The sequence below is a fragment of the Mobula birostris genome, chromosome 18 (assembly GCF_030028105.1).
Source record: "Mobula birostris isolate sMobBir1 chromosome 18, sMobBir1.hap1, whole genome shotgun sequence".
Taxonomy (NCBI): Eukaryota; Metazoa; Chordata; class Chondrichthyes; order Myliobatiformes; family Myliobatidae; genus Mobula; species Mobula birostris.
In genome coordinates this window covers 18,619,279-18,647,110 of record NC_092387.1, presented here as the reverse complement: position 1 = coordinate 18,647,110, position 27,832 = coordinate 18,619,279, and the positions used below count along the sequence as shown (strand labels likewise).

The 27,832-nt window shown below is 42.1% G+C and overlaps 2 protein-coding genes across 9 annotated transcripts in view; one reads left to right on the top strand and one right to left on the bottom strand.

Annotated features, from left to right (window-relative positions):
* sv2 (synaptic vesicle glycoprotein 2) overlaps positions 1-21,511 on the top strand; it is a 104,061-nt gene extending 82,550 nt beyond the window's left edge. Inside the window, exons 10-13 of one of the 2 annotated variants that reach the window (XM_072282310.1) lie at positions 1,536-1,672; positions 10,339-10,434; positions 13,184-13,343; positions 14,255-21,511. In XM_072282310.1, the coding sequence (XP_072138411.1) occupies positions 1,536-1,672; positions 10,339-10,434; positions 13,184-13,343; positions 14,255-14,438 (577 nt within the window). In that variant the 3' untranslated portion in view covers positions 14,439-21,511. The remainder of the gene's footprint in view (positions 1-1,535; positions 1,673-10,338; positions 10,435-13,183; positions 13,344-14,254) is intronic. The other variant, XM_072282311.1, reaches the window with a different exon arrangement.
* LOC140211987 (cytoplasmic polyadenylation element-binding protein 1-like) overlaps positions 21,360-27,832 on the bottom strand; it is a 111,299-nt gene continuing 104,826 nt past the window's right edge. For 6 of the 7 annotated variants that reach the window (XM_072282308.1, XM_072282305.1, XM_072282306.1 and 3 more), the window contains 3 exons: positions 23,753-23,847; positions 23,597-23,677; positions 21,360-23,000 (listed from right to left, as the gene is read on the bottom strand). In XM_072282308.1, coding sequence (XP_072138409.1) covers positions 22,890-23,000; positions 23,597-23,677; positions 23,753-23,847 — 287 coding nt within the window. In that variant the 3' untranslated portion in view covers positions 21,360-22,889. The remainder of the gene's footprint in view (positions 23,001-23,596; positions 23,678-23,752; positions 23,848-27,832) is intronic. The other variant, XM_072282304.1, reaches the window with a different exon arrangement.

The following is a 27,832-nucleotide window of genomic DNA, read 5'->3' as shown; positions in this document are numbered from 1 at the left end:
ACCTGTGTAGGCAGGAGGGATCAGTTAGGTTCCTCAGCTCCTCAGGGTTGTCCTGGTGTCAGCTGACCTGCTCCAGACCTCATCCCCCTCTGTCCTCCATTCCCTGCATTTGAAACTTTAAAATCCACTCCCCACACCTCTCAGGGGGGTAGGGAATCCCTGAGGTTCACCACTGAGAACTTCACATGAGTGAAGAATTTCATCACACCCTGCTGTACATGAGAATAAACAAATCTGTATGTTAAGTTCCTACACACACCAGTTTTAACCAACCAGTCCTGACAGCCTGGTCTCCATTAATCAAATCTCAGGACTACCACAGGTTGGCAGTGGAGATTTGTGTTCAGCACACAGACTTGACCGCAGGACCATGAGGTTAATGAAATGAGGTGGGAGAAGGTAGAATGAAATTGTGCTTGAGGTTTATGACCTAGGGACCAATCTACTGCACCCACGGGGAGGGTTTCAGTGGGAGAAGAATAAAGCAGAATTGTACCAAAAATTATTTGCAAGTTCTTCATCGAACCATGAAGAGTAATGTATCAGCCCAAGATACAGCACAGGAACGGGCTCTTCCGAACACTGAGTTCATGCTGGCCACCAGTAACCCAATTACATTAATCCTGTATTAATCCTATTTTTTTAAACTCCCCCACATTCCCTTCAACTCCCCCACCCACAGATTTTAACACTCCACAACAAGCTGAGGACAATTTAGTGGCCAACTGACCTTCCACCTGCATGTCTTTGGGATATAGGAGGGAAGCCATGTTGTAGGCTGAGCCTCAGTGGGGTGAATGAGAAACAGCCCTGGCTGAGGTGCTGGTTTACAGATGGGCCGGCAGACAGAGGCTCCCTCCACTCGCTCATGATAGAAGGGCTGTGGTAATATTTAAAAAGAGGGGAGTACTTTTGAGATACAAGACTGTTGATGCTGGAATCCAGTGCAACAGCCAATCTGATGCAGGAACTCAGCTGGGGGGGGGGGGGGGGGGTTGTGTGTGTGTGTGTGTGTGTGTGTGTGTGTGTGTGTGTGTGTGTGTGTGTGTGTGTGTGTGTGTGTGTGTGTGTGTGTGTGTGTGTGTGTGTGTGAGAGAGAGAGAGAGAGAGAGAGAGAGAGAGAGAGAGTGAGATATCTATCTATGAAACCTTCCAGCAAGACTGAGAGGTGAGAGTGGTGATGGACTATTTAAAGATAAGGGGAGTGAAGAGACAGGACACCAAGGAGATTGGTGGACAGAGAAGGGTGCAAGATGACAAGCTGGTTGGGCCAGGTAGTTGTAGTAAGTTGTGGGCATGTTATATTGATACCAGAAACATGGTGACACTTGCAGATTGCCCAGCACAAGCCTTACTGATTTGATATGACACAAACATACATTGAACATAGTGAAATGTTTTGTGACAAAGACAGCTATCTTTTCCTCATCTGCATTGAGATTCCAAGAGCTTCAAAACATCCAAGGTTTTAAGTGTGATTCTCTGTTGTTGCAACCACTTAAGTACCCGTCCCCATCTTTTCTGCTCCTCTCTAGGTTTTATGGTCTCTGGATGTGGTTTCCTGAGCTGTTAAAACAGATGGAAAGCACAGGTGGTTCTTGTTCAAGCAACTGGTCCAGCCAAAGTAGCAAAGGTGTGGAAAACATCACCTGTTACCCAGTCAAAACAGCAGGTATGTGTTTGAAGTTTGTTGGGAGCTGGGGTGTAGCAGGATAGGGCAGTGTGTGTCTTACATCCCTCAGAAAGAACACAACTTTCAATGGCTTGCTGATTCAAATGCTTGTCAGAGGTTCTACATGTTGTGCAGGTCTCTGCCTCCAACCCACACAGGTGTTTTTTTTTAAAAAAATAAACTCCAGCTACCCTCTGGCTGATAATTTCCACCTCAGAACTCTTCCAGACCTCAACTCCTTACCCTAAACAGCCTGTATATCTCTCCTCATAACTGAATCAATGCCACACCCTGCTGAATCTTCTCAATACCCTCTACTGTGATGATCAGAGTATGCACAAAGGTGCAGCTGTGGCCTAACCAATTTTTTTTTGTAAAACAAAGTTAATAACCTCCCTGCTTTTGTGTTTTTATTTGTCGTTGGTGACAAGTAGTTGGTGTTTGCAGACTTTAGTGATTGGAGCATAGAAAGAATTCTTTCTGTGGAGGGAGCAAGTTCACAGTAGACCTTTAACATCAATGACCTGCTCTAACCATAAAACAGCTGTTTAATCAGCAGTTATGGAAGTGTTTCACCACTAAGATCAATTGTTGGCATATAAGTAAACTACTTGGGCATGTGCTCCAGCTTGGTTTCTACTGTAGACCAGTATGTTCTGGAATATAGTATACAAGTACAGATCTGCCTGTTAACCAAGGGAATTGGATTCATTTTCTTATATTAAAATTGTCTTTTTAGGAGGTACACTCACAAGAGTGAATAAATTACCAGTATGAGTCAGGATGGTGAATAACCACATTTCTGGTCCAAGAACAGGGTGAAAGAACTCTAGGCTTCTCTCACCAATCATGTGACCGTAAGACATGAGCAGAATTAGACCAGTTGGTCCATCAAAGCTATTCTGCCATTTCATCATGGCTGATCCATTTCCCTCAACCCCAGTCTCCTGCCATCTCCACTTAACCTTTCATACCCTGACTAAACAAGACCCCCTCAATCGCTGCCTTAAAAGCACACAGGCACCTGTGGCAACAAATTACACAGATACACTCTGGCTAAAGAAATTCCTCATCTGCTGTAAAGGAGCTTTTTCTTTTGAGGCTATGCCCTCAGGTCCTAGGCTCCAAAGAAAACATCCTGTTTTCATCCAGTATCTAGGCTTTTCAAAATTCAATGGAATACCCCTCCCCACCCCCAAAGTTTCAGGGCTGGTACAGCCTTTCTTGCTCGTGAACCTTCTCTGAACTCTCTCCACTATCAGCACATGATTTCTTTAATAATGTGCCCAGAACTGCTCAATATTCCATGAGGTCTCAGTGTCTTATACAGCCTCAGCATTACGTCCTTGCTTTTATATTCTAGTCCTCTTGAAACAAATGCTAACATCACATTCGTCTTCCTGGATGATGCAACATGCACATTTACCATTAGGGACTCCTCTATGAGGACTCAAATCCTTTTGCACCTCAGACTTTTGAATTTTCTCCCCATTTAGAAAAATCTGTTTTTGATTCTTTCTACCAAAGTGCATGACCACACACTGCCTGACACTGTATTCCATCTGCCTCCTCTTTGCACATTATCCTAATGCAAGTCCTTCTGTAGTGCCTCTACTTCCAACACTCCCTGCTCATGCACTTGTCAATTTTATCATCCAAATCATTGACGTATAATGTTAAAAGCAGTCCCAGACCCATGAACCATCACTAGTCACTGGCAGCCAGTCTGAAAAGGATCCCCTTATTCCCACTCTTCACTTCCTGCCAATCAGCCAATGCTCTGTCCATGCTAGTGTCTTTCCTGTAATACCCTCAGCACTTTGTTTTGTAGCCTAAGTGCACACCTTATCAAAAGCCTTCTGAAAAGAAAAAAAAAAAAAAAATCACACATCCACCAATTTTCCTTTGAAGAAATGACAAGCAGGATGGACAAAGAATTCCAGATGTCAGGCTATGTCTTCCCTGAAGCAAACCATGCTGACTTTGGCCTATTAACCACGTGCCTCCAAGTAACCCAAAACCACATCCTTAATTGACTCCACCATCTTCCCACTGAAGTCAGGCTAATTGGCCTTTAATTTCCTTTCTTTTGCCTCACTCCCTTCTTGAAGAGTGGCATGACACTTGTAATTTTCCAGTCCTCCAGAACCTTTGGCATCAGTCCTGTTTCTCCCCCACAAAGCTTGCCGACTTTCTCACTCAATTGCTCAGATCGTACGGTCCTTTCACATCCTGCCCAATTCAAGCTACCAGCAGTGGTGTTGTGGAAGGAGGTACCTTTTAACTTGCTCCTGTTGTCCTCCTTTCTACCCTGTCTATGGCAAGGGGTTTGCAGCATGGTTCTGCAGCACAGTTCTACAAAGGACAGTGGGTGCTGAAGGGCATTAACACTTCAATATGATAAATTTTTTGAGGATGGGAACATCATGAAAACTGGTCCTTCAGCTTGCTGAGACTGTTCCATTAACCACTCACTTATACTAGCCCTACATTAATATCAACTTCTGTATTTGCCTCTACTACCATTCCAGGCAGCCACGAATGAGTGGAAAAACTTGCCCCTTAATTCCTTTTTGAACCTACACCCTCTCACTTTCAATGCATGGCCTCTGGTATTGGACATTTCTACCCTGGGAAAAATATATTCCCCATCTACGCCTCACAATCTTATAAACCTCTATCAGATCTCCCCTCAGACTCTGCCACTCCAAGGAAAACAACCCAAGTTTACGGAGCTTCTTGTTTAGAAGGCATGTGCTATCACCAGGCAGTATCCTGGTAAACTTAAACAGAAAACCTACAGCACAATACAGGCCCTTTGGCCCATCTTAGAAATTACTAGGGTTACCCATAGCCCTCTTTTATTAAGCTCCATGTACCTATCCAAAAGTTCTCTTAAAAGACCCTATCGTATCTGCCTCCACCACCATCGCCAGCAGCCCATTCCACGCATTCACCACTCTGTGCAAAAAGACTTGCCCCTGACATCTCCTCTGTACCTCCTCCTCAGCACCTCAAACCTGTGTCCTCTTGTGGCAACCATTTCAGCCCTGGGAAGAAGCCTCTGATTATCCACATGATCAATGTCTATCATCTTGCACACCGCTAACAGGTCACCTCTCATCCTCTGTCGCTCCAAGGAGAAAAGGCTGAGTTGACTCAACTTGTTTTCATAAGGCATGCTCCCCAAACCAGGCAACATCCTTGTAAATCTCTTCTGCACCCTTTCTATGGTTTCCAGATCCTTCCGGAGTGAGGCAACCAGAACTGAATCACAGTACTCTGGGGTCTGACCAGGGTCCTATAGAGTTGCAACATTACCTCTCAGCTTGCCTTCTTAACCAGAGTCAACCTGCGCAGCTGCTTTGAGCGTCCTATGAACTCAGACCCCAAGATCCCTCTGATCCCCCGCACTGCCAAGAGTCTTACTATTAATATTTGCCATCTGCATCAGCCATCATATTTGACCTACCAAAATGAACCACCTCACACGTATCTGGCACTCCATCTGCCACTTCTCAGTCCAGTTTTGCATCCTATCAATGTCCCACTGTAACCTCTGACAGCCCCCACACTATTCACAACATCCCCAACCTTTGTGTCATCAACAAACTTAATAACCAATCCTGCCACTTCCTCATCCAGGGGTCATTTACAAAAATCAAAGAGTAAGGGTCCCAGAACAGAACCCCGAGGCACACCACTGGTCACCAACCTCCATGCAGAATATGACCCATCTATAACCACTCTTTGCTTTGTGGATCCAGAACTGGCTTGCACAGAGAAGGCAATGTTCCCTTGGATCCCATGCCTTCTTTCTTTCTCAATAAGCCTTGCATGGGATACCTTATCAAATGCCTTGCTGAAATCCATGTACACTACTACATCTACTGCTCTTCCTTCATCAATGTGCTTAGTCACATCCTCAAAAAAAAAAATTCAATCAGGCTCATAAAGCATGAACTCCCTTGACAAAGCCATTCTGACTATTCCTAATCATATTAAGCCTCTCCAAATGTTCATAAATCCTGCCTCTCAGGATCTTCTCCTTCAGCTTACTGACCACTGAAGTAAGACTCACTGGTCTATAATTTCTTGGGCTGTCTCTACTCCCTTTCTTGAATAAAGGAACAACAACCAGAACCCTCCAATCCCCCAGAACCTCACCCATCCCCATTGATGATGCAAAGATCATCGCAAGAGGCTCAGTAATCTCCTCCCTCGCATCCCACAGTAGCCTGGGGGTACATCTCATCTGGTCCTGCTGACTTATCCAACTTGATGCTTTCCAAAAGCTCCAGCACATCCTCTTCCTTAATATCTATATGCTCAAGCTTTTCAGTCTGCTGCAAGTCATCACTACAATCACCAAGATCCTTTTCCATAGCAAATACTGAAGGTATTCATTAAGTACCTCTATTTCCTCCATTTCCATACACTTTCCCACTGTCACACTTGATAGGTCCTATTCTTTCACGTCTTATCCTCTTGCTCTTCACATACTTGTAGAATGTGTTGGGGTTTTCCTTAATCCTGTCTGCCAAGGCCTTCTGGTTCTCCTAATTTCCTCAAGATCCTCCCTGTTAGCTGTATAATCTTCTAGATCTCTAACATTACCTAGCTCTCTGAACCTTTGTAAGCTTTGCTTCCTGACTAGATTTACTACAACCTTTGTACACCACGGTTCCTGTACCCTACCATAACTTCCGTCTCATTGGAACATACCTATACAGAACACCACACAAATATCCCCTGAACATTCGCCACATTTCTTCCATACCTTTCCCTGAGAACATCTGTTCCCAATTTAAGCTTCCAATTTCCTGCCCAATAACCTCATAATTCCCCTTACTCCAATTAAACACTTTTCTAACTTGTCTGTTCCTATCTCTCTCCAATGCTATTGTAAAGGAGATAGAATTATGATCACTATCTCCAAAATGCTCTCCCACTGAGAGATCTGACACCTGACCAGGTTTAAGAGGTCTCTCCTCTTGTAGGCTTATCTACATATTGTGTCAAGAAACCTTCCTGAACACACCTAACAAACTCCACCCATCTAAACCCCTTGCTCAAGGGAGATGCTAATGGATATTTGGGAAATTAAAATCTCCCATCACGACAACTGTTACTATTACACCTTTGCAGAATCTGTTTCCCTATCTGCTCCCTGTTACTATTGGGCAGCCTATATAAAAAAAAACACCTAGTAAAGTTATTGACCCCTTCCTGTTCCTAACCTCCACCCAGAGACTCCGTAGACAATCCCTCCATGGCGTCCACCTTTTCTGCAGCCGTGACACTATCTCTGATCAACAGTGCCACGCCCCCACCTCTTTTGCCTCCCTCCCTGTCCTTTGAAACATCTAAACCTCGACACTTGAAGTAACCATTTCTGTCCCCGAGCCATCCAAGTCTCTGTAATGGCCATCACATCATAGCTCCAAGTACTGATCCACACTCTAAGCTCATCCGCTTTGTTCACAATACTCATTGCATTAAAATAGACACATCTCAAACAGTCTGAGTGCATCCCTTCTGGATCACCTGCCTATCCTCCCACACACACTGTCTCCAAGCTTTCTCTATTTGAGAGCCAACCACTTCTTCACCAGCCTCTTCAGTTCGGTTCCCACCCAACAATTCTAGTTTAAACTCTCCCCAGTAGCCTTAGCAAACCTCCCTGCCAGGATATTGGTCCCCCGGGATTCAAGTGCAACCCACCCTTTTTGTACAGGTCACACTTGCCCCAAAAGAGGTCCCAGTGATCCAGAAATCTGAATCCCTGCCCCCTGCTCCAATCCCTCAGCCACACATTTAGCCTCCACCTCATTCTATTCCTATACTCACTGTCACATGGCACAGGCAGTAATCCCAAGATCACTACCTTTGCAGTCCTGCTTCTATTTCCTTCCTAACTCCCTGTAGTCTGTTTTCAGGACCTCTTCCCTTTTCCTACCTATGTCATTGGTACTAATATGTACCACGACCTCTGGCTCATCTCCCTCCCACTGCAGGATATCATGGACGCGATCTGGAACATCCCAGACTCTGACACCTGGGAGGCAAACTGCCAGAGTTTCTTTCCTGCCTCTGCAGAATCGCCTATCTGCCCCCGCCTAACTATAGAGTCCCGTATCACTACTGCCTTTCTCTTCCTTTCCCTACCCTTCTGAGCCACAGGGCCAAACTCTGCCAGTGGCACGGCCACTGTTGCTTCCCCCAGGTAGGTTGTTTCCCTCCCCCCCCACCACCAACAGTACTCAAGCAAGAATACTTATTGTTCAGGGAGACAGCCACAGGAGTACTCCCTAGTACCTGATGCTTCCCCTTCCCTCTTCTACCTTCTTTTCACCCTCTCCAAAGCCTAAACGTCCTTTTTGTGTGATGACTATTACTGTATGCAATACTCCAGGTGTGGAGTAGCCATAATATTATAAAGCTGCAACATAAGCTCTTGACTTTTGAACTCTGCCTTGACTGATAAAAGTATTCCATAAGCTTTCTTAACCACCCTGTTGACCTGTATAGCCACTTACATGGAGCTACGAACTTGGGGCTAGATCCTTACCAGTGCGGCTGAGCAGAGAGATCTTGGGGTTCAAGGATCTACTGTCTTCTTGCATTTACGCTACCAAGGTGCAAAACCTCATTTATCTGGGTTAAACTCCATCTGCTATTTCACTGCCCATATCTGCAACTGATCTATATCACTCTATTCTTTGCCCGTCTTTTGTACCATCCATAACTCCACCACTCTTGGTATCATCTGTAAGCTTACTAACCCGCCCCATCTACATTTTCATCCAGGTATTTATATACATCACAAACAACAGAGGTTTGTGATGTATAAGACCATGTACTTCATACACAGATCCCTACAGAATAGCCCTAATTACAGACCTCCAGCTTGAACAAGTGCCTTCAACCACTACCCTGTTTTCTATGTGCAAGCTAGTTCTGAATCCAAGTAGCCAATAGATCCCATGGATGCTAATCTTCTGGAACAGCCTCCCATGAGGGACTTTGTCACATCTTACTAAAATCCATGTAGATAACATTCACTACTCCACCTCAACCTCCCTCATCACCTTGTCAAAAAAAAAGTTGGTAAGACACGACCTGCATTAGACAAAGCTATGCCGCTTTAATTAGGCCATGGGTTTCCAAATGCTCATACATCCCATCCCCAAGAATTTTCTCTAGCTGTTTCCCTACAAATGATGGGAGACTCATCAATCTATAGTTCCCAGGACTTTCCCTTGTTTTCTTCTTGAGGTACAACAGTGGCCACTCGCCAATCCTCTAAGACCTTGCCTTTGCCAAGAGAGGAAATAAAGATACCAGTCAAGGCCACAGCAATCTTGTCCCTTGCCTCCTTCAATAACCTGGGGTAAATCCCATCAGGCTCTGAGACTTATTCACCTTACTCATTAGGAGACCCAACACTTCCTCGACCTCTAAAACACCCCAATATATTTATGCTTTCAGCACTGATCTCCTGGTCCTCCATATCCTTCTCCTTGATAAATACTTTAGTATTAAGTGCCTCATTCATGTTCTTCACATCCAAGCAATAAGTTCCCCTCTTTATCCTTCAGCAGTCCCATTCTCTCCCTAGTTATCATTTTGATGATATAGACTGCCTTGAGATTCACCTTAATCTGACTTTTCATGGTATCTCCTGGCTTTCCTAATTCCCTTTAGTTCTTTTCGGGCTTCTTTATAATCCTCATGTGCTCCATTTGATCCCAATGTCTGAAGCTTTACAAACTTTTGCTTTTTCTTGACTAAATTCATCAGCTCTCATCATCCAAGATTCCCTTATCTTTCCACCATTGTCCTTCCAATAAGAACACATCTTTCCTGTACTTCATGCAATTGATCTTTAAACAGCCTTTATATCTCTGATGTGGACTTGCCAGAAAAAGGGTTCCCAATTAACATTTTAGTTCCTGCCTAATGCCCAATTAACCTACCAGTCTGCACACCCTTGTGGGAAGAAACTTACCCAGAAAAAAGTGTGTACATAAATTCCACAGATAGCACCAGAGGTCAGGATTGAACCAGGTCTCTAGCACTATGTTCTCCTGTGTGGAATTGACATTTAGCATTAAACAGTATTTACAGAACAGACCATTGGTACAATCCTACCTAGCTGTGTCAACCTCCATCTTAAGCCAATGCAGCCATCAACAATAGAGTGTGATGTGATCAAATAGGCAAGGACTCTGCCTTCAAACCCTAATGTTTCAAATATTTCCATCAAGCTACAGTAACTACTTCCCTCCAGTCATTCACTTTTTGATCCAGCTTGCACAACCCTAATTATTACTTCAATATAGCAACACTATGACCATTTTGATCACTTGTTCTCAGACGTTTTTGTTTTATTTTAACTCATTTATGATCTTGTGAACGCTGTGTCTAAAATGTGCCTATATTGCTGTTGTAAGTTTTTCCACTGCATTTGTGCACATTATTCCAGGCTCCCTGAGATTTGAACTAATGCTTTCAATGCCTTTATCTGCCACGCTAACAGGGATAATCAAACACTTGCATAGTTTTTTTAAAATTTTAAAACATGCTCCAATTAGTTTGTCTGCTCTCTCACTCTTTCCCATTTGTTTATGGCATTTTTAAAGCAGTTTATTTTTCTTTTGTAGTTTATACAGAAGGATTCATTTTAGCCGCTGCCAATCTTCCTGGAAATATCTTCTCTATTCTAATGATGGATCTACTGGGAGGGAAGCTCTTGCTCTGTGAGTAACAAACCCTCCAAATTATAAAGGGACTGAAAAATAGATAAAGCAGAGCTGCCCACAATTAACACAACCACTTACGAGCCCTGTATTTACATAGCATGTCCTAAACTACCTTCAATTGGTCAATATAAAACTGACTATTGTAGATAACACTGTAGATTCTATAATCTGGAGCAACAAAGAAAAAATATGCTGGATAAATTCAGCAAATTCACTTCCAGTCTAACTGAATGCTTTCTATGCTTACTTTGACCATCAAAACATGGAGAAAAGATTACAATCTCCCACATCCCCAAGATAATTCCATGATTTCAGACCTTCAAGGCGACATGCAAGCTGCCTTCAGGAGGGTGAACTCAAGGAAAGCATCCAGCCCAAATGGGATACTTGGCTACATACTAAAGACCTATGCTGATCACCTAGCTGGTGTGTTCAATTTGATCTTTAGCCTCTCACTTTGGCAGTATGGGGTACCAATCTGCTTCAAGCAGGCTTCAATTACACTGGTGCCCAAGAGCACACTGAGCTGCCTCGATCACTGAATGTAAGTGCCACTGGGCGACAGTCATTAAGTGTTTTGAGGAGGTTGGTGATAAAACATTTTAACTCCTGCCTGAGAAGTGACTTGGATCCACTCTAATTTGCCTACTGGAGCAACAGGTCTAGGCAGATACCATCTATGTGGCTCTTCACTCAACTCTGAAGCATTTGAACAGCAAAGATGTACATCACAATGCACTTCAACTACAGCTAAGCATCCATCCCCTCAAAACTAATAATTCTGAGACCTTTGCCTCAATACCCCTGTGCAATTGGATCCTAGATTTCCTCACTTGCAGACCCCAGTCAGTTTGGATTGGCAACAACTCCACGATCTCAATCCACACAGGTGCACAAGGTGTGCGCTTAGACCCCTGCTCTACACTTATAACTGGGTGGCTAAACACAACTCCAATGACATACACCACTGACATAGGCAGAATAAAAGGTGATGTATCAGCATACAAGAGGGAGATTGAAAATCTGGCTGAGTGGTGCCATAACAACAACTTCTAACTCAGTATCAGCAAGACTGAGGAACTGATTATAGACTTCAGAAGGAAACCAGGTCCATGAGCCAGTTGGTATTGGAAGATCAGAGGTGAAGTTAGTTAGCAACATTAAGTTGCTAGGTCTTATTATTTCAGAGGACCTGTTCAAGGCCCAGCATGCAAATAGAATTACAAAGAAAGCACAGCAGCACCTTTACTTCCTTATGGGTTTGTGGAGCAAACTGGCAAACTTCTACAGATTTGTAGTGGAAAGTTTAGTTACTGGCTGCATCACAGCCCGGTATGGAAATATCAATGCCCTTAAATGGAAAATCCTACAAAGTAGTGGATATAGCCAGTTCCTCATGGTTAAAGCCCTCCCCACCAGTTAGCATATCTACACAAAACACTGTCACAGGAAAGCAGCATCTTCCCAGCAAGGACCCTACCATCCAAGGAATGACTTTTCATTGCTGCCATCAGAAAGGTGGTACAAGAGCCTCAGGACTCACCATCAGGGTCAGCAGCAATTCCCACCACTCAACCATTAGGCTCATGAATTCACTTGGCCGATCATTGAAATGTTCCCACAACCAACAGAGTCACATTCAAGCAGTCATCTCACGTTCTCAATATTGCTTTTTGTTATTGAATTTGCACTGTTTGCTGTCTTCTGCACTCTGGTTGATCACCTCAGTTGGACAGTCTTTGATTATAGTTATTCTATAGATTTGATTAGTATGCCCACAAGAAAATGAATCTCGGTTGTGTAGGGTGACATACATACACTTTTATTTTGAACTTTAAGTTAAGTGACATTTGTGGAGGGAAATGGCCAATGTTTAGGTACAGATCCTTCGTCTGCACTTTTGTATAAAGTGTCACAGCCAACTTACAGCAAAGTGAGAAACTGATCAGTGTTGTTGGTTGCAAGATAAAATTTGGCCAGAAAAATTAAGTGATGTGGATTTTGATTCTATACTGAAATATATAGTGACCTGATATTAACCAAGAAAACATTTCTAGCTTAACCAATCTTCCTCCAAAATCTGCAATTTTCTCAGTCCTGGCAATCTCCTCTTTTGCTCCCTCTAGTACAATCCCATCATTCTTGTCAGGAGTGCATCCATAAGCTTTGTAATAGCCAGCATTGTCAGCTGTAGCACATCCTTCCAACTCTTATTTTATGCCTCAGATAGTGAAGAAATTAACCCTTGTACTCTTTAAAACCTTGTCGACATCTCTAGCTACCTCCGAGATATGAACAAATTCCATGGTCATTTTTGTTCTCCACACCACTTAATATCCTTTTTATTCATAGAGATACACCATAGAGAAATGGGTCATACAACCCACCAACTGTACCAAAGTTACTGCTTAATGTTGAGAATCTCTAGTTGGGAAGGTACTTTGAACAGTAATCTGTTTTTTGCTAACAGTAGCCAGTTATTGATATTATATCAGACCCCAAAGTTCAGTTTTCCCCCCTCAATTTTCACCATGCCAAGCTCAAATGTGCTAAATGAGACAATGGGTTAAGCAATCAAGTTAAGCAGGAGCAGATCTCTTTTTGACCACTTGTTCTGCAGGAAGTTCCAAGGATCAAGTTTGAGAGACCAATTAGGGATCCTTTCAACTTTGAATATCTTGTGTACTCTTACAAAGAAAGGGAAAAGATCAACATTAATTGCATTTAATTATTATTTCTCTCCTAGGTGCAAGCCTGTTTCTATCAGGTCTCAGTGTGTTCTTCATCTGGGAAGTAAAGACAAAAAGCCAGAGCTTGATTATGTCATGTGTGTTCAGTGCCATCTCAGTTATTGCCTGGAATTCACTTGATGTCATTGGGTTAGAATTATATCCAACTCACTTGAGGTAAGTTACTGTCAGGTGGGAGGATTCTTGCAGATTGTTACGTGCTTGACAACTACTTAAAGCTCATTTTCAAATCTTTACTCTTTGTAATCCAGGAAGCCCCGAGTATTAGTCTATTGTTATTAATATAGTAGGCTTAGATTTGACTAATGCATTAGTGCTTTGAAATTTTTTTCCCTATGCTTTTAATGGATCTAGTAAGGATAACATTTTGTATTAGTATCTACACTAAGAGCCTATAAAAAGATCCCTGCTGTTTTTTCTACAACACCCTACAGGTTAAACTTGTTCTTAGCATTTACCTCAAAGTAGAGAACTTGTGCACACACATGCTGTTTATGGTGATCTGGACATTGAATTAGAAATGACTAGTCCCAAGAGTCTGCTCTCTCATTTAAGCTTAGTTTATCAGACTACAATCTGCATGTTGCATTACTTCTCCCCATGGTACCTTTCACACCCTCTGCAGCTCCAACAGCATATTGCAATAATTAAAGTAGCAACAATGCATAGACAGCCTCTAAGCTTTTCAACTTTACTTAATGCATATTGTTTAATTCCTGCATTTAATAGCACAAAAAATGTAATGCAATGCAATGCTATAGAACTCGCTGTGATTAAGTGTTTAACATGGTTTAGTGTAGGTCTTCCTACTGAACGAGCTGACCAGGTTCTGAACATTTCTGGATTCTGATATTGGAGTCCAGTTGGAAAATAAACTTGTTCAATTTCCTAGTGCAATATCTGCTGCAACTGCACTGGCAGTGTATGACTGCAAAACTACAGGTATAACATTAAATATGAACAAAATCTTTGTTTTAATAAGGCTGTTCAAGATTTTATGCAACTTATTCTCTTGATATGACAATTAATGTCAAATTTAAAATCAAACTTGCATGTTTCTTTGACAGGTCATCTGCCTTCGGCGTATTCAGTGGCATCAGCCGAATTGCATCCATTTTGGGAAATGTTGCATTTGGGCAGCTCGTTGATGTGAACTGCACTGTGCCCATTCTTCTGGTAGCACTAATACTATTCATAGGGAGTCTGGCTGGCTTAAAATTGCCTCACATCAAGAACAAGGAATTAAGCTGACAGAATGTTCAATATGATTGTGCCAGGTCATAGTTCATTTGGGATCCAGTTGTTGCCTATTAAGATTTTGTTGCATCTTCTATACAATTCTACTCAAGTTAAAGTATGGAGGCAGGGTAAAGGTTGTATCATAAGGCAACAGACCACACAAAATTACAGTACAAGTGGCATAAAAACATTTTGCCAAATAGCCACTGTTTAAGGAGTAGGAGATAGGTTACAAAGTTGTACAGCAGGAGTGGATTAAATGGCTCTTTCTGGAGATTTGTAGTTCATAGATCAATTTAAGGGTTAACAATAACAAAAAACAAACTTAGCTTTAGCATCATCTTACCATGGCACCTCCTTGATGCAGTTGTAATGCTACTGCATTGCAATGTTTTTATAATCTAAGCACTTTCCCTTCTCCAGCAACAGCCTCCATGCTGATCAAAAAGTAACCAGTTTTTGGTCAAATATACTATCTGGTAAAAGTTTTCTGAAACATTTATCTAAGTACCAGTACAACTGTCTTTTACAAGCATTTAGCAATCATATACAAGTTATTTGTATTTGACTAAAGAATGACAGAATCTTTGTACCATGGCAAAAATGTAATCAGCTTTTCCAGTTGCACTGTAACTACCTTTGCTGAAGTTCCTTCTCTGTACAACTGCACTTAGTGATCTTTTGTGATGTGCTTAGCGTACATTGTCAGTTACATGTGACAACTAGTTGTACTTGCGTGAATGCACTCAAAAAGGAACGATACATCCAATATAGAGTTTACGTTTTAGAACAGAACCTACAGCACAATACAGGCCCTTCGGCCCACACAGTTGTGCCGAACATGTCTCTACCTTAGAAATTACTAGGCTTACCCATAAGCCCTCTATTTTTCTAAGCTCCATGTACCTGTCCAAAAGTCTCTTAAAAGACCCATCATATCCCCCTCCACCACTATTGCTGGCAGCCCATTCCACGCACTCACCACTGTGTAAAAAAAAAACAAACAACAAACAAAACTTACCCCTGACAACTCCTCTGTACCTACTTCCCAGCACCTTAAACCTATGTCCTCCTGTGGCAACCATTTCAGCCCTGGGAAAAAGCCTCTGACTATCCACATGATCAATGCCCATCTTATACATCTCTATCAGGTCACCTCTCATCCTCCCATTGGTCCAAGGAGAAAAGGCCAAGTTCACTCAACCTGTCTTCCTAAGGGCATGCTCCCCAATCCAGGCAACAGCCTTGTAAATCTCCTCTGCACTCTATGGTTTCCACATCCTTCCTGTAGTGAGGAGATCAGAACTGAGCACAGTACTCCAAGTGGGGCCTGACTAGGGTCCTATATAGCTGCAACATTACCTCTCAGCTCCTAAATTCAATACTATGATTGATGAAGGCCAATCCACCATATGCCTTCTTAACCAGAGTCAACCTGCACAGCTGCTTTGAGCATCCTATGTACTCAGACCCCAAGATCCCTCTGATCCTCCAAACTGCCAAGAGTCTACCATTAATACTAGAATTAATTTAAAAATACACTTGGACTAAGATGTTAACTGTCCTGTGCTCTCACCAGTGGGATCATCAGTTGATCTGCCACTTGTCTCCAGGAGTTTCGGCCCACTTATGATCAAGACTCCCGAGGTGGTGGGCCAGCAGTACTAAAGTACCACCTCCCACTGGTGAGCTTAAAAACTTGGCATCTGCTTCTATCAGAGTTGTTGGTCGCTTACATCCAACAGATAGACCCCTGAAGAGTAGACTATGCAACTACTGAAGGGTTTGCAAAAGATACACTGTCCAGCTACCTGCCCCTCTGGACATACTTAGTCCACACCCATCATGATCCTGTCTCTGCTGCCTCAGCTACAGCCGTGCTGGTTGACTTGCTCTCTCTTCTGGTGAAGCCAAGGTCACGCAGCCACTTCTGGAAAGTGAACGCAATAAAGCCACAGCAACCTACTTCGAATAGATAGCATGAGACCTTCCACCCTCTGATTTTATTTCTGCATACTTGTTTAACTTGTGCTCATGGGCTTCATCGATGTTGTCTTCCCAGGGGACTGAGTTCACTAATAACCACTTCTCTTCTGGTGTCAGACCATACAATTATATCTGAATGCAATGTGGTGAAAGCTATTTGCTCCAGGAAACTGTCTTTCCCATGCAGGCCGACCTTGACACACCAATCATTAGCTGAAGAAAGTATGCTTGATCATGGGCTTGCGCTGTACACCCTTGACTTGGAGCCTTCTTTCACAAATTATATGCAATGTTCTGTGCAAAATGGGGCATGAGATAAGTCGTGCTGCAGTACTCTGCTCAACCACTTATGTTCTCAAAGTTGTAAATTGTTGTATCTCCACATGTACATGCCACTGGAAAGATTGACTCTGCACGCACTCAAAATATGTTGAAGTGTTCCCTTCTTTCCACAAGCAGCACACTTGTCTATCTTCATACCAGGTGCTGAGGTTGGCAGGTGTTGGAAGCAGGTCGTATGCTGCTCTGCATAGAAACTAAATGCAGAGCAGTTCCATCTGCCACAGAACATTCCTAGTTAGCTGTCATTATTCAACACTTTCCCACCAGGTCCAAGCCTCTTGTTTGGCCAGGCCAGCTGTTTTAGCTAACTTCTCTTCTACCTCTCGTATTTCTTGTGTTACAAGCTCACAGCACTGCTTACCTGTAGAAGATGACCACCACTTGTGGGTTGTCCATCTAAGTCCTTGGTGGCCTAGCTGGGTAGCCCCAACTGTCCTCTTGTGCTTCAATCTGGGCTCTGCCTCATCAACTGCTACATGGGCTGACCACTTCCTGCCTGATTTCACATCCAGCTGGGTGTTCTTGATGACAGGGTCTTTTGAGTCTCAGAGCATCAAGAATGATCTTACCTTGGCTACCTTGACCTCTTCAGCAAGGGAATGAACCGGGATGGTAAGCTTTGTCTGGCTACTGTGGATTGCAACATCGGTGAGGCTGCTCAGTGCTACTCCAAGCCACTTCTTCACATACTTTATCTTCTGTTCCATTTTTCTCAACATGGGACATTGCCACTTCATAGACAGTCAGTGGCCACATTATCTGTGGCATCAGTCCGTACTGCGAGCACCATAACTTCAACTTGCCAGGCAAGCCCCACTTGTTGACAGACATCAGACCTCTGCTGATCTGTTCTCCTGTCTCTTGAACCCTCTTGGTCTCTCTCAGCTCCTCTGTGTACCATTACCCGAGGCTCTTAACTGGTTGGACCTGAGTGGATGGAATCTCCTCTCCACAAAGGGTGAGATGAAAGTCAACTAGCTTTCCTCTAAGAACAAGGCTCCTTGACTTCTTGGTCTTGAACTTCATTCTTCCCCAATCCATTAGCTCCGAGTCTAGATAGTACACTTTCCACTGCCTCCGTGCTAGGACCAAAAGGGTGAGATCATCCATGAATGCTCGTATTGGTGGTAACTCCCCTCTGCCATCAAGTGGGACACCTGGTCCCACTGATTCTGCAGCCCTCAATGACCTCCATGGCTAACACAAAAAGGATGGGTGAAATCGCACATCCCATTGGGATTCCAAATTCCAAGCTCTGCCACCTAGTTGTAAACTGCTGAGTGGAAAACCTCATCTGGAAAACATTGTAGTACTGCATAACAAAGTTCCTCAACTTAGCAGAAATCCTTAGGAATTCCATCGCAAACTCAACCAGGGCATGGGGAACAGAACCATACACACTTGCCAGATCAAGCCAAACTACAGCCAGATTTCTCAACCTTTGACTCCTGGATGGTATGCCATATCATACTAGAATGTTCAAGGCATCCTGGGAAGGCTGGTATTCCTACCTTCTGCACAGATATATTTACCAATCCATTCTCTACCACAAATGAGGATATTCTTTCTGCTAGAATGCCAAACAATCTTCCCCTCTCCATTCAGGAGTGAAATTGGTCAGAACTGATTTAATGTAGTAGAATTCGCTTCCTTCGGCAGGTACACTCCTTCAGCCTCATTCCATGAGGAAAGAACACTGTCTCCACACCACCTTTAACAATCGCCACAAGTATTTCCTCGTCTTCACACCTCCTGAACACCTTATACAGCACTGCATTAGGTCCTGGCACTGAACCCAACCTTGCCTTTCTGATGAACCATTTGACTTCTCCCAGTTTGGGTTCTGACAGATCAAACTTCACTCTTGGCTCAGTAGGCTTCACAAGCCCTGAAATGTCAAGCAAAGGAGCTTCCCACTGTTCGTTAGAGCAAGTGCTTGCCAGTTTCTTGTTCTTCAAGTTCTTGTTCAGAGATGTTAAGCTGCCCACTTTCACTTTGTTCAATTTCTTTGTGAACTGGTGAGGGTTCTCAAAGAATGACTTTCTTGCCTTCTCTCTCTTCTTATGTTTTGACTGCACGACGGAGCGATGCTAACTTTAATCGAAAATGCTCTCGGAGATCAGCAAGCCCTGGCTTGGCACCTTACTTGCTACCTTCCACCTGTCTCAACGATCTAAGCTCTCTCCTCAACCTAAAAATCTCCTTCTGGCACATGCTTGGTGTTCTTGTAGGCTTTGCTTTCTTCAACTCAACCAAACCAAACTGGTACTTTCCAACGTCGTAAATCATATCGCCCAGCACTTCCAACTTTCCCTTTGATGTTCCCATAAGAGTGTCCTCCAACATCATACTGATATCCTCAAACACACACCTAGCCCTCTCATCTGCCATTGCTGGCCACTTGATCTTCCTCTTCTCTACCTCACCACTGCCATCATGCAAAGGATCTACCTGGGTACTGTGGTCTGAAACCTGACCTGGGTTATCTCTTGTCTGACCTGGAGTATGACTACTCTCTCCAGAGCAAATTGCTGTGGCTTGTGAATCAGTGGTTGAAAAGACCACATCTGTGCTTGAAGTAATTTCATCTTCATCTACTGGAATATTCTGCCATATTTGACTTACCAAAATGAACCACTTCACACTTATCTGGGTTGAACTCCATCTGCCACCTCTCAGCCCAGTTTTACATCCTATCAAAGTCCCACTATAACCTCTGACAGCCCTCCACACTATCCACAACATCCCCAACCTTTGTGTCATCAGCAAACTTAACCCATCCCTCCACTTCCTCATCCAGGGGTCATTTATAAAAGTCACGAAGAGTAGGGATCCCAGAACAGATCCCTGAGGCACACCACTGGTCACCAATCTCCATGCAGAATATGACCTGTCTACAACCATTCTTTGCCTTCCATGGGCAAACCAGTTCTGGATCCACAAAGCAATGTCCTCTTGGATCTACGCCTCCTTACTTTCTCAATAAGCCTTGCATGGGGTACCTTATCAAATGCCTTGCTGAAATCCATATACACTACATCTACTGCTCTTCCTTATCAATGTGTTTAGTCACATCCTCAAAAAATTCCATCAGGCTTGTAAGGCACAACCTGCCTTTGACAAAGCTATGCTATTCCTAATCATATTATGCCTCTCCAAATGTTCATAGATCCTGCCTCTCAGGATCTTCTCCATCAACTTACCAACCACTGAAGTAAGACTCACTGGTCTGTAGTTTCCTGGGCTATCTCTACTCTTTCTTGAATAAGGGAACAACATCCATAACCTTCCAAAACCTCTCCCATTCCCATTGATGATGCAAAGATCATCGCCGGAGGCTCAGCAATCTTCTCCTTCACCTTCCACAGTAGCCTGGGGGTACATCTCATCCAGTCCCAGCAACTTACCCAACTTGCTTTCCAAAAGCTCCAGCACATCCTCTTTCTTAATATCTACATGCTCAAGTTTTTCAGTCTGCTGCAAATCATCACTACAATCACCAAGATCGTTTTCCATAGTGAATACTGAAGTATTCATTAAGTACCTCTGCTATTTCCCTGGTTCCATACACACTTGATAGGTCCTATTCTTTCACGTTATCCTCCTGCTCTTCACATACTTGTAGAATGCCTTGGGGTTTTCCTTAATCCTGCCCGCCAAGCCCTTCTCATGGCCCCTTCTGGCTCTCCTAATTTCCTTAAGCTCTTTCCTGTTAGCCTTATAATCTTCTAGATCTCTCCATTACCTAGCTCTCTGAACCTTTTCTTTTAAGCTAATTTCCTGCCCAATAGCCTCATAATTCCCCTTACTCCAATTAAACACTTTTCTAACTTGTCTGTTTCTCTCTCCCCAATGCTATTGTAAAGGATATAGAATTATGATCACTATCTCCAAAATGCTCTCCCATTGAGAGATCAGACACCTGACCAGGTTCATTTCCCAATACCAAATCAAGTACAGTCTCTCCTCTTGTAGGCTTATCTACATATTGTGCTAAGAAACCTTCCTAAACACACCTAACAAACTCCACCCCATCTAAGCCCCTTGCTCTAGGGAGATGCCAATCGATAATTTTGGAAATTAAAAACTCCCATCACAACTCTTATTATTACACCTTTCCAGGATGTGTCTCTATCTGCTCCTCGATATCCCTGTTACTATTGTGCAGTGTGCGGTCTATAAAAAACACCAAGTTATTAACCCCTTCCTGTTCCTAACCTCCACCCACAAAGACTCCGTAGTCAATCCCTCCATGACATCCACCTTTTCTGCAGCCGTGACACTATCTCTGATCAACAATGCCACACCCCCCACCTCTTTTGCCTCCTTCCCTGTCCGTTCTGAAAAATCTAAAACTCAGCACTTGAAGTAACCATTAATAGAATTAAAACCAGAGGTAGCATTCACATGCACACCCTGGAACAGTTCACAGCCAGAACTTTGTGGAAAGGTGTAGTATGAAATAGAATACGCAGAACACAAGCAACTGTCCACAACAGAAGGACTTAAGATTTGAAGCACTTGGTTTCATAGCCAAATTTAATGCTGCAAGTCAATTCTACTGAAATCTTAAACAGAAGTCATTTTTCATTTGCTCTCAGTCAATGTTCTTTGACCCTCAAATTCACCAGGTAAACCAAAACCTAACATGAGAAATTTATCAAGGAAAATTGAATCTTGATTTAAGATATTTTTAGGAACTACTGTAGTAGACCAACAGCAATAAATCAAATAAGGACAATAAAATTACTCCATAACATACTGTGAACATGGGTTTTTATTCCATTTGGGTTTTAATTACAGCAAGTCTGGGTGTCAATGGCCAGTATACTCCATTAATTGGTCATGGCTACACTGAAGGATTGCTACAATTTAGTCATTGCAGTTTAGCAATACACCAGACAGATTACTGGGGCATCTGGCCATTACGTATAACATAGGCTCCTTTTTACCTCTAGTTGAGTGGAAGCAGTGTGATTTTTTTCACTGTATTGGTACATTAGACATGTTCCACACTTGTTTCAACTACTTTTTTTGACCAACATTAACAGCTTACTCCACATCTTCAGGTAACTGCAGTCACACCTGCATACCACCACAGTGAGGTAGAGACCTTACTAATGCTCAACAGTAGCTGGGCAAGTGACAAGGCAACAGCTCAGCAAAAAAAAAAAAAAAAAAAGTTAAGGACACTGGTTCTTTGGCACACAGCTTCAGATCAAAAACCACAAGAGTAAAAACCTCTTCAAGTAACTTGGAGATTCAAGCAGCTGCTCAGCAATAGCTTCATCCTTTTCAACAATAAAGAGCAACTGCCCAAAAGGGGACAAAACCAGAAACTCAGCCTGGCCCGGCCATGAAACCCCTTCTGCTCAAGTACAAAAAAAAAGTGAGAATGGTGATTTAAAAACCTCTACCTACCCATAGTGCAAATTAAAAAGTGCAAAGAACATCTTAAAACTATGTACAGCAGCTCAAATGTCGTTATTTCAGTCCAGTTTCTAATCCATAAATCCACACCAATGGTTGCAAACGTCTTGATTTACAACAATGACCCAGGGTCCATAATAGCAGCCCCAGACAAAAATGTTAAAAGCCGCCAGGAAAGTGTCACGGTTGTGTTTGACCAAAACATTTTAACTGGTCAAAAAAAATAATGAAGCCTTGAAAAGGCAGTTGCATCTGTAAAAACTGAGCGTAAAATATTGAATTTGATTGCTAAATAAAGCACTTCCTCTGCCTTGTAGTCAAGTAAAAAACCGGCTGAATATTCACCAGTATTTGCGGTCCTGATGGGGGAAAAAAATTTAAAGGCACTGTATGGCAACCGCTAGTGGAAAGATAATGAACTTGCAACATTGTCAAAATGCAAGGAATGTAAAAAAGCCTAAAAATCTAAATGTGAAGCCATTTGCTTCAACACCTTCAAGACCTGGCTATCACCTCTGTGCAGAACTTTTGTCTGGGAACTGCTTTGGTGGGCCCCAAAACCCCATGGAATTCACTGTGCAGAGTGCGATTGTGAATATTAAACAGCAAATAGCAAGTGCAGGAGTGAACTTCAGTCCATAATTGCTGTTCCCAGTCTGAGCCAATACCAGCTCACTCAACTCAAATCACACACTTTCTGCGATTTTAGCTGGAATCACGGTTCTTCTGATTGCGCATCAACGGACGGTGATGGCGGAGAACCTCTAGGGAGTGCTGCCACTGCCAGCATGAACGACAGAAATATCTGAAGCAAACCTGTGAAAACACAGGACATTAATTGTTTAATTACTGGTCTGAACCAAGCTGATTTTATACATTTGCTATAAACTAGAGTATTTAAATTTCCATTATTTACTTCAAATTCAACATGCACCAAGTGTAATCAAAATATCCATTCAGTTGCAAGTCAGAGGTTATTTAAAACCTCCAAGCCATTACTAGGGTGTAATGTCAGGACACAAGAACATTGATATGACTCACTAATATAACAACCACCAGCAGACTTAAGACACTTACTGCTGCCGCTTGAAAAATCAAATGACTGCATATTCAAACTAAAATAATGCTGCAAGTATGCACGTCAGCAAGTGGGAATACGAAGTAGTGTTTTAAGTTAAAGACCTTTCACGTTCAGAGAATAGTTGTGCTCCGAGGGATGTGGCTCGACTTGCTGAGTACTTCCAACACTTCCTATTACAGCTTATTAACCCATTTATCCATACATCATTTAAAACTGCAGTCATTAGCATTCCCTTTGAAATTAGAATAAAAGGCATAAGCATGTTCACAATACTAAAGAATTCCTGTTAATGATATAATTGGCAAGATTCTTGTACGTCAAGAAAACTTACTGGATCTCTGCAAAAGAACGGTCCTGGTTGAGTACTGCATGCTTGGCACATGGAGTCCTCTAGGTATGGATCAATCTGCACCTTTAATCAAGAAATATTTCAATTAGTCAAATATTTTATTCCTCTAAATATTAGCAACTTAAAAACACAATTTACCTTCTTTGTGAACTTTGGAGTCTTTATCTCTACAAAGGCAGCTCCAACTGCATTCAAGTAACTGCGTTGGTTATTAAAGGTGACTCGACCAGAACCTAAATACAAATCAAGCTAAAGATTCAATTAGCCACCAAAACATCAACAATGAATTCAATGATTTAAAAACTTTGATACTTGTGAGACTTTCCAAAGCATCATGTACAAATTACTTGCATTTCAATTGTTTAGTAATCCTTTAATATTCCTTGGAGCAAAATTACATTTATTCTGAATCCCAGATCATGTCTTCAACCTTTCAAAACAACCACCAAATGAAAACAAGATTTTGATATGTCACACAAAGTTTGCATCATGCAAATTTGATCATTGCATTAAACGCCAAGGGGGAAAACAGCTTTGATTTTGTTGAACAATTTAACTATTGGGAGCTACTGGCAACTCTATCCCATTTATAGGCTTGAGACTAAACAATGGTTCTTTGGCATAATATCCGTGTCCCTTTTCAGACTTTGGGAAAACAATCTTTACAAGTACATTGGTACCTCTGAAGGATATCACTAGAAACAAGTACACTAACAAAATTGATGCTAAGGGGTCAACATTACGCACTCTTTGATGCTAGGCAAAGTTATACACAATCAAGAATCTGGCACAAATTACTACTTAACTCTGGAAGAGCTGCCAAAGTAGACTGGAGTTAACGTAGGCTAGGTTAAGGAGTGGGGCTCAGGAATGCACCCTGGCTGGTGTGCCAAGTGCAGAGCAGGCATATACTGCGTCACATATCAATATCCCATGTTAGATGGATAGAAGCTGTCTCCATTTAACTGTATAACTCACTGCAATCAGGGATTCTGTAGTAAGTAGCCTGGCAATAAAATATTACTAGAGAAAATGTACCAGCCTAGTGTGACTACTGCCAAAGGAGAAAAATTCCATTGAATCCAGCATGATGAGAAATGATAATCCATGGCACCACTGGCTGCTCCACCCAACACCAACCCTCAAAAGCATCTGTCCACATCAAGCTGCAGGGAGATTGAATGCTGGGGAAGCACCAGCTGAGGGCAGATATTTGAGAGTTTTTCTACACAGCAGTAAGCAGCCAGAACAAACATCCTCTTTCACTTACACAGAAGCATATCTGGGAGTGTTTGGACTACTGAATCAAGCATCCTATTATAAGCCAATCTCTGAAAGATTACATCAAGCAAAGCCAGAATACAAATACAATGAAAATTCAGTGTATGAAGTTGTAGACAAAGTATGTTGGATCAAGCTGCATGTAGTTACTGCTTCACCAGCTGAATTTTTAAAGCCACTTAATGCTGGCCTATTTACAATGGTTCATGCAAGTTTTGTTGGGTATTTGGTCAAAACAGAGGTATCTGGAAATGGAAATTAATGGTTTAACCACTCTTACCAGAATGTGGTAATATTCATACACATTCAAAAGCTTAAAAACCAAATTAGTTTGAGGTCAAGTTCAAGGAATATGATAGCATCCTCCAAACTTTCCCTTGCAGAAATTATACCCTGGTTGAGGGCTTCATAGGAACAGAAATGTGAAGGAATTTATTGCAATCTTAAAATTTGTTAAAAAAAAATCTAGTGTTCCAACAGATCAAGCAAAGTCCTTGAATTTTTGTTCTATGACTGATCTCGACAAACTTTAGCACTACAGAGAAAATGAATTAAAATACTGACACTGATCATTAGTATCACTTTAGTGGAAGGTTGTCTAATCTATATCAACTTAAACCAAGTTGGAAGTTTCAGATCCTATATTAAACAAGCAATTTAATCCAAAAGCACAATGTTCAGGACAGACAAGAAACTTAATCAGTCCATCTCAACTAGCATCACTCAAAATGTCATAGATCTGAACACAAATAGACATGTTTCTAATGTTACTTAATAATAGTCATACTTTATTGATCCCGGGGGGAAAAAAAGTATGACTATGACAATAAAAGCAAAGGTTAAAAAAGTGTGGTGTTTCCTCAGTAGCAAGGATTAAACATTTAACTGGTACCACATTTTCTACATTCTTAAATTTCCAGCCCATTTTCAGATAGGTTAGATTTCTGCCACAAAGGTAGTTTAAGAGTATTTAAAATGGGGAAGGGTCAAACCAGAACAGATCCAAACAACAAGTCAGTCTACTGAATTCTAAACGAAAAAGTGTTTTTTTAAAATCACCCCTCTTTTTTAATGCAGTGTACAGGATTGTTTACATTGAGGCCTCGAGACATTAAGTACAGAAGGAGCTTGCAACAGAAACATCTAGTCTGAATTGACTGTGGATTTAATTTCTTCTAAATGAGTACTAAAATAGGCTAAACATCATTTCACATTTACATGGAGTACTTATTAGCTAAAATTTTAAACCTCCTCCAGTTGAGTATACAAGGGCACTGATTGACATCTTAGCAGCTGCACAACCTTCCATTTGTAATTCTAAAGGTCATCAGACTGGGAGACCACTGAAGCAACATTATTATGCATAGCAGTTTCACTTGTTCAAAGCCAACTAGTCTCAAATTCAACCCATACAAGGTATTGCAACCTATACAAAATATCTAGTTCAGAAGATTAGAACTAGCTGGCTTTGAACGGAGTTCTTGAAATGAAAGCTGTATTAAATAGATTACACAAATCATAATATTCTATACAGTTAACAGCAGAATTTGTTAGCTATATTAGCCTTTGAATGCATAACATTAAGTTATACATTTGCACACTAACTTACAACCCCAGCTTTATTCAAACTGTTACATTTCCACCAGCATCTTACATCTTCTCAGGAATTGGCCTCTCCTACATGTAGTACAAAAGGCCGGCTGGTGGCGTAGTGGCATCAGCGCCGGACTTTGGAGCGAAGGCTCCCGAGTTCAAAACCAGCCAGCTCCCCTGGCATGCTTTCCATCCGTGCTGAGTTGAGTGTCGAGCTAGCAACTCAACATCAAAAAAGAAACTGCCTGCTACAGAAACATCAACAGCAAAAAGTTGATGGCCTATGCTCTCGTGAGTTTAAAAGGCAATTTCCTTCACATACTACAAAAGATTGTGACAGACCTCTTAAAAGGAATTAGAAATATTGGTCCATCAATGAGATCATAGTAAAGGTCACATTTCTAGTTTAAATACATTAACCTTACCATGCCTGAAAAGTAATTGAGATGAGCCTATTCCTAATCACCAGCTACAAAAAATACATTGAGTCAAAAATTGAGCCACTTGACAAGTTCAAAATGAGGTTTCACAGAAATGGTCAACAGTTAGCAGAATGAGTATCAGCTCCTGTGGTAAAACACAACATACTCAAATAGAACTTGCTGCTGTAGTTAACCAAAATCTCTGGATCTCTACCTCTAGATTTTCACCATTTAATCTTTAAGACTCTTAAATAAATTTCATTGAATAAATTCAATTTTAATTTTACTGGAACTTTTGATACCTCCATCTGCAATATTATGTACCTTTGTATCATTGTCAAACCTTTCCATCCACAATCCATTTATAAATAATGAATAGTTGTAACCCCAAAAGATTCTTTCAACACTAATCCTATCAATACCAAAATCAGCACTTCCCATTATTTGAGCATTTGCCAAATGCCCTTTTGGGGGGGGGGGGGGGGAGGGGGGGGACAGACCACCACTGCCTGCAAGGTTGTACATTCTCCCAATGACCATGTGGATTTCCTCCAAGTGTTCAGGTTTCCTCCCATAGTCCAAAGATACACCAGCTGGTAGGTTAATTGGTCATTGTAAATGGTCCTGTAATTGGGCAAGGATTAAATCAGGGAATTGCTGGGCAGTACAGCTCAAAGGAAAGGAGGGCTTATTCTGCCCTGTATCTCAACAGATTCCCATCCACAAAATCAAACCGGTTTCTCAGGTAAATTGGATTCAGCACTTAGCTTAGTAAGTAAAGACAGTGGTAGTACATTGGTGTCTCTCTGAATGGGTCTTGGGTGAGCCTGTGACTAGTGGAGTACTACAAGGATCAGCGCTGGGTCTATAGTTGTTTAACATCTATATTAATTATTTACATAAGTGGTACAATGTTTTAGCA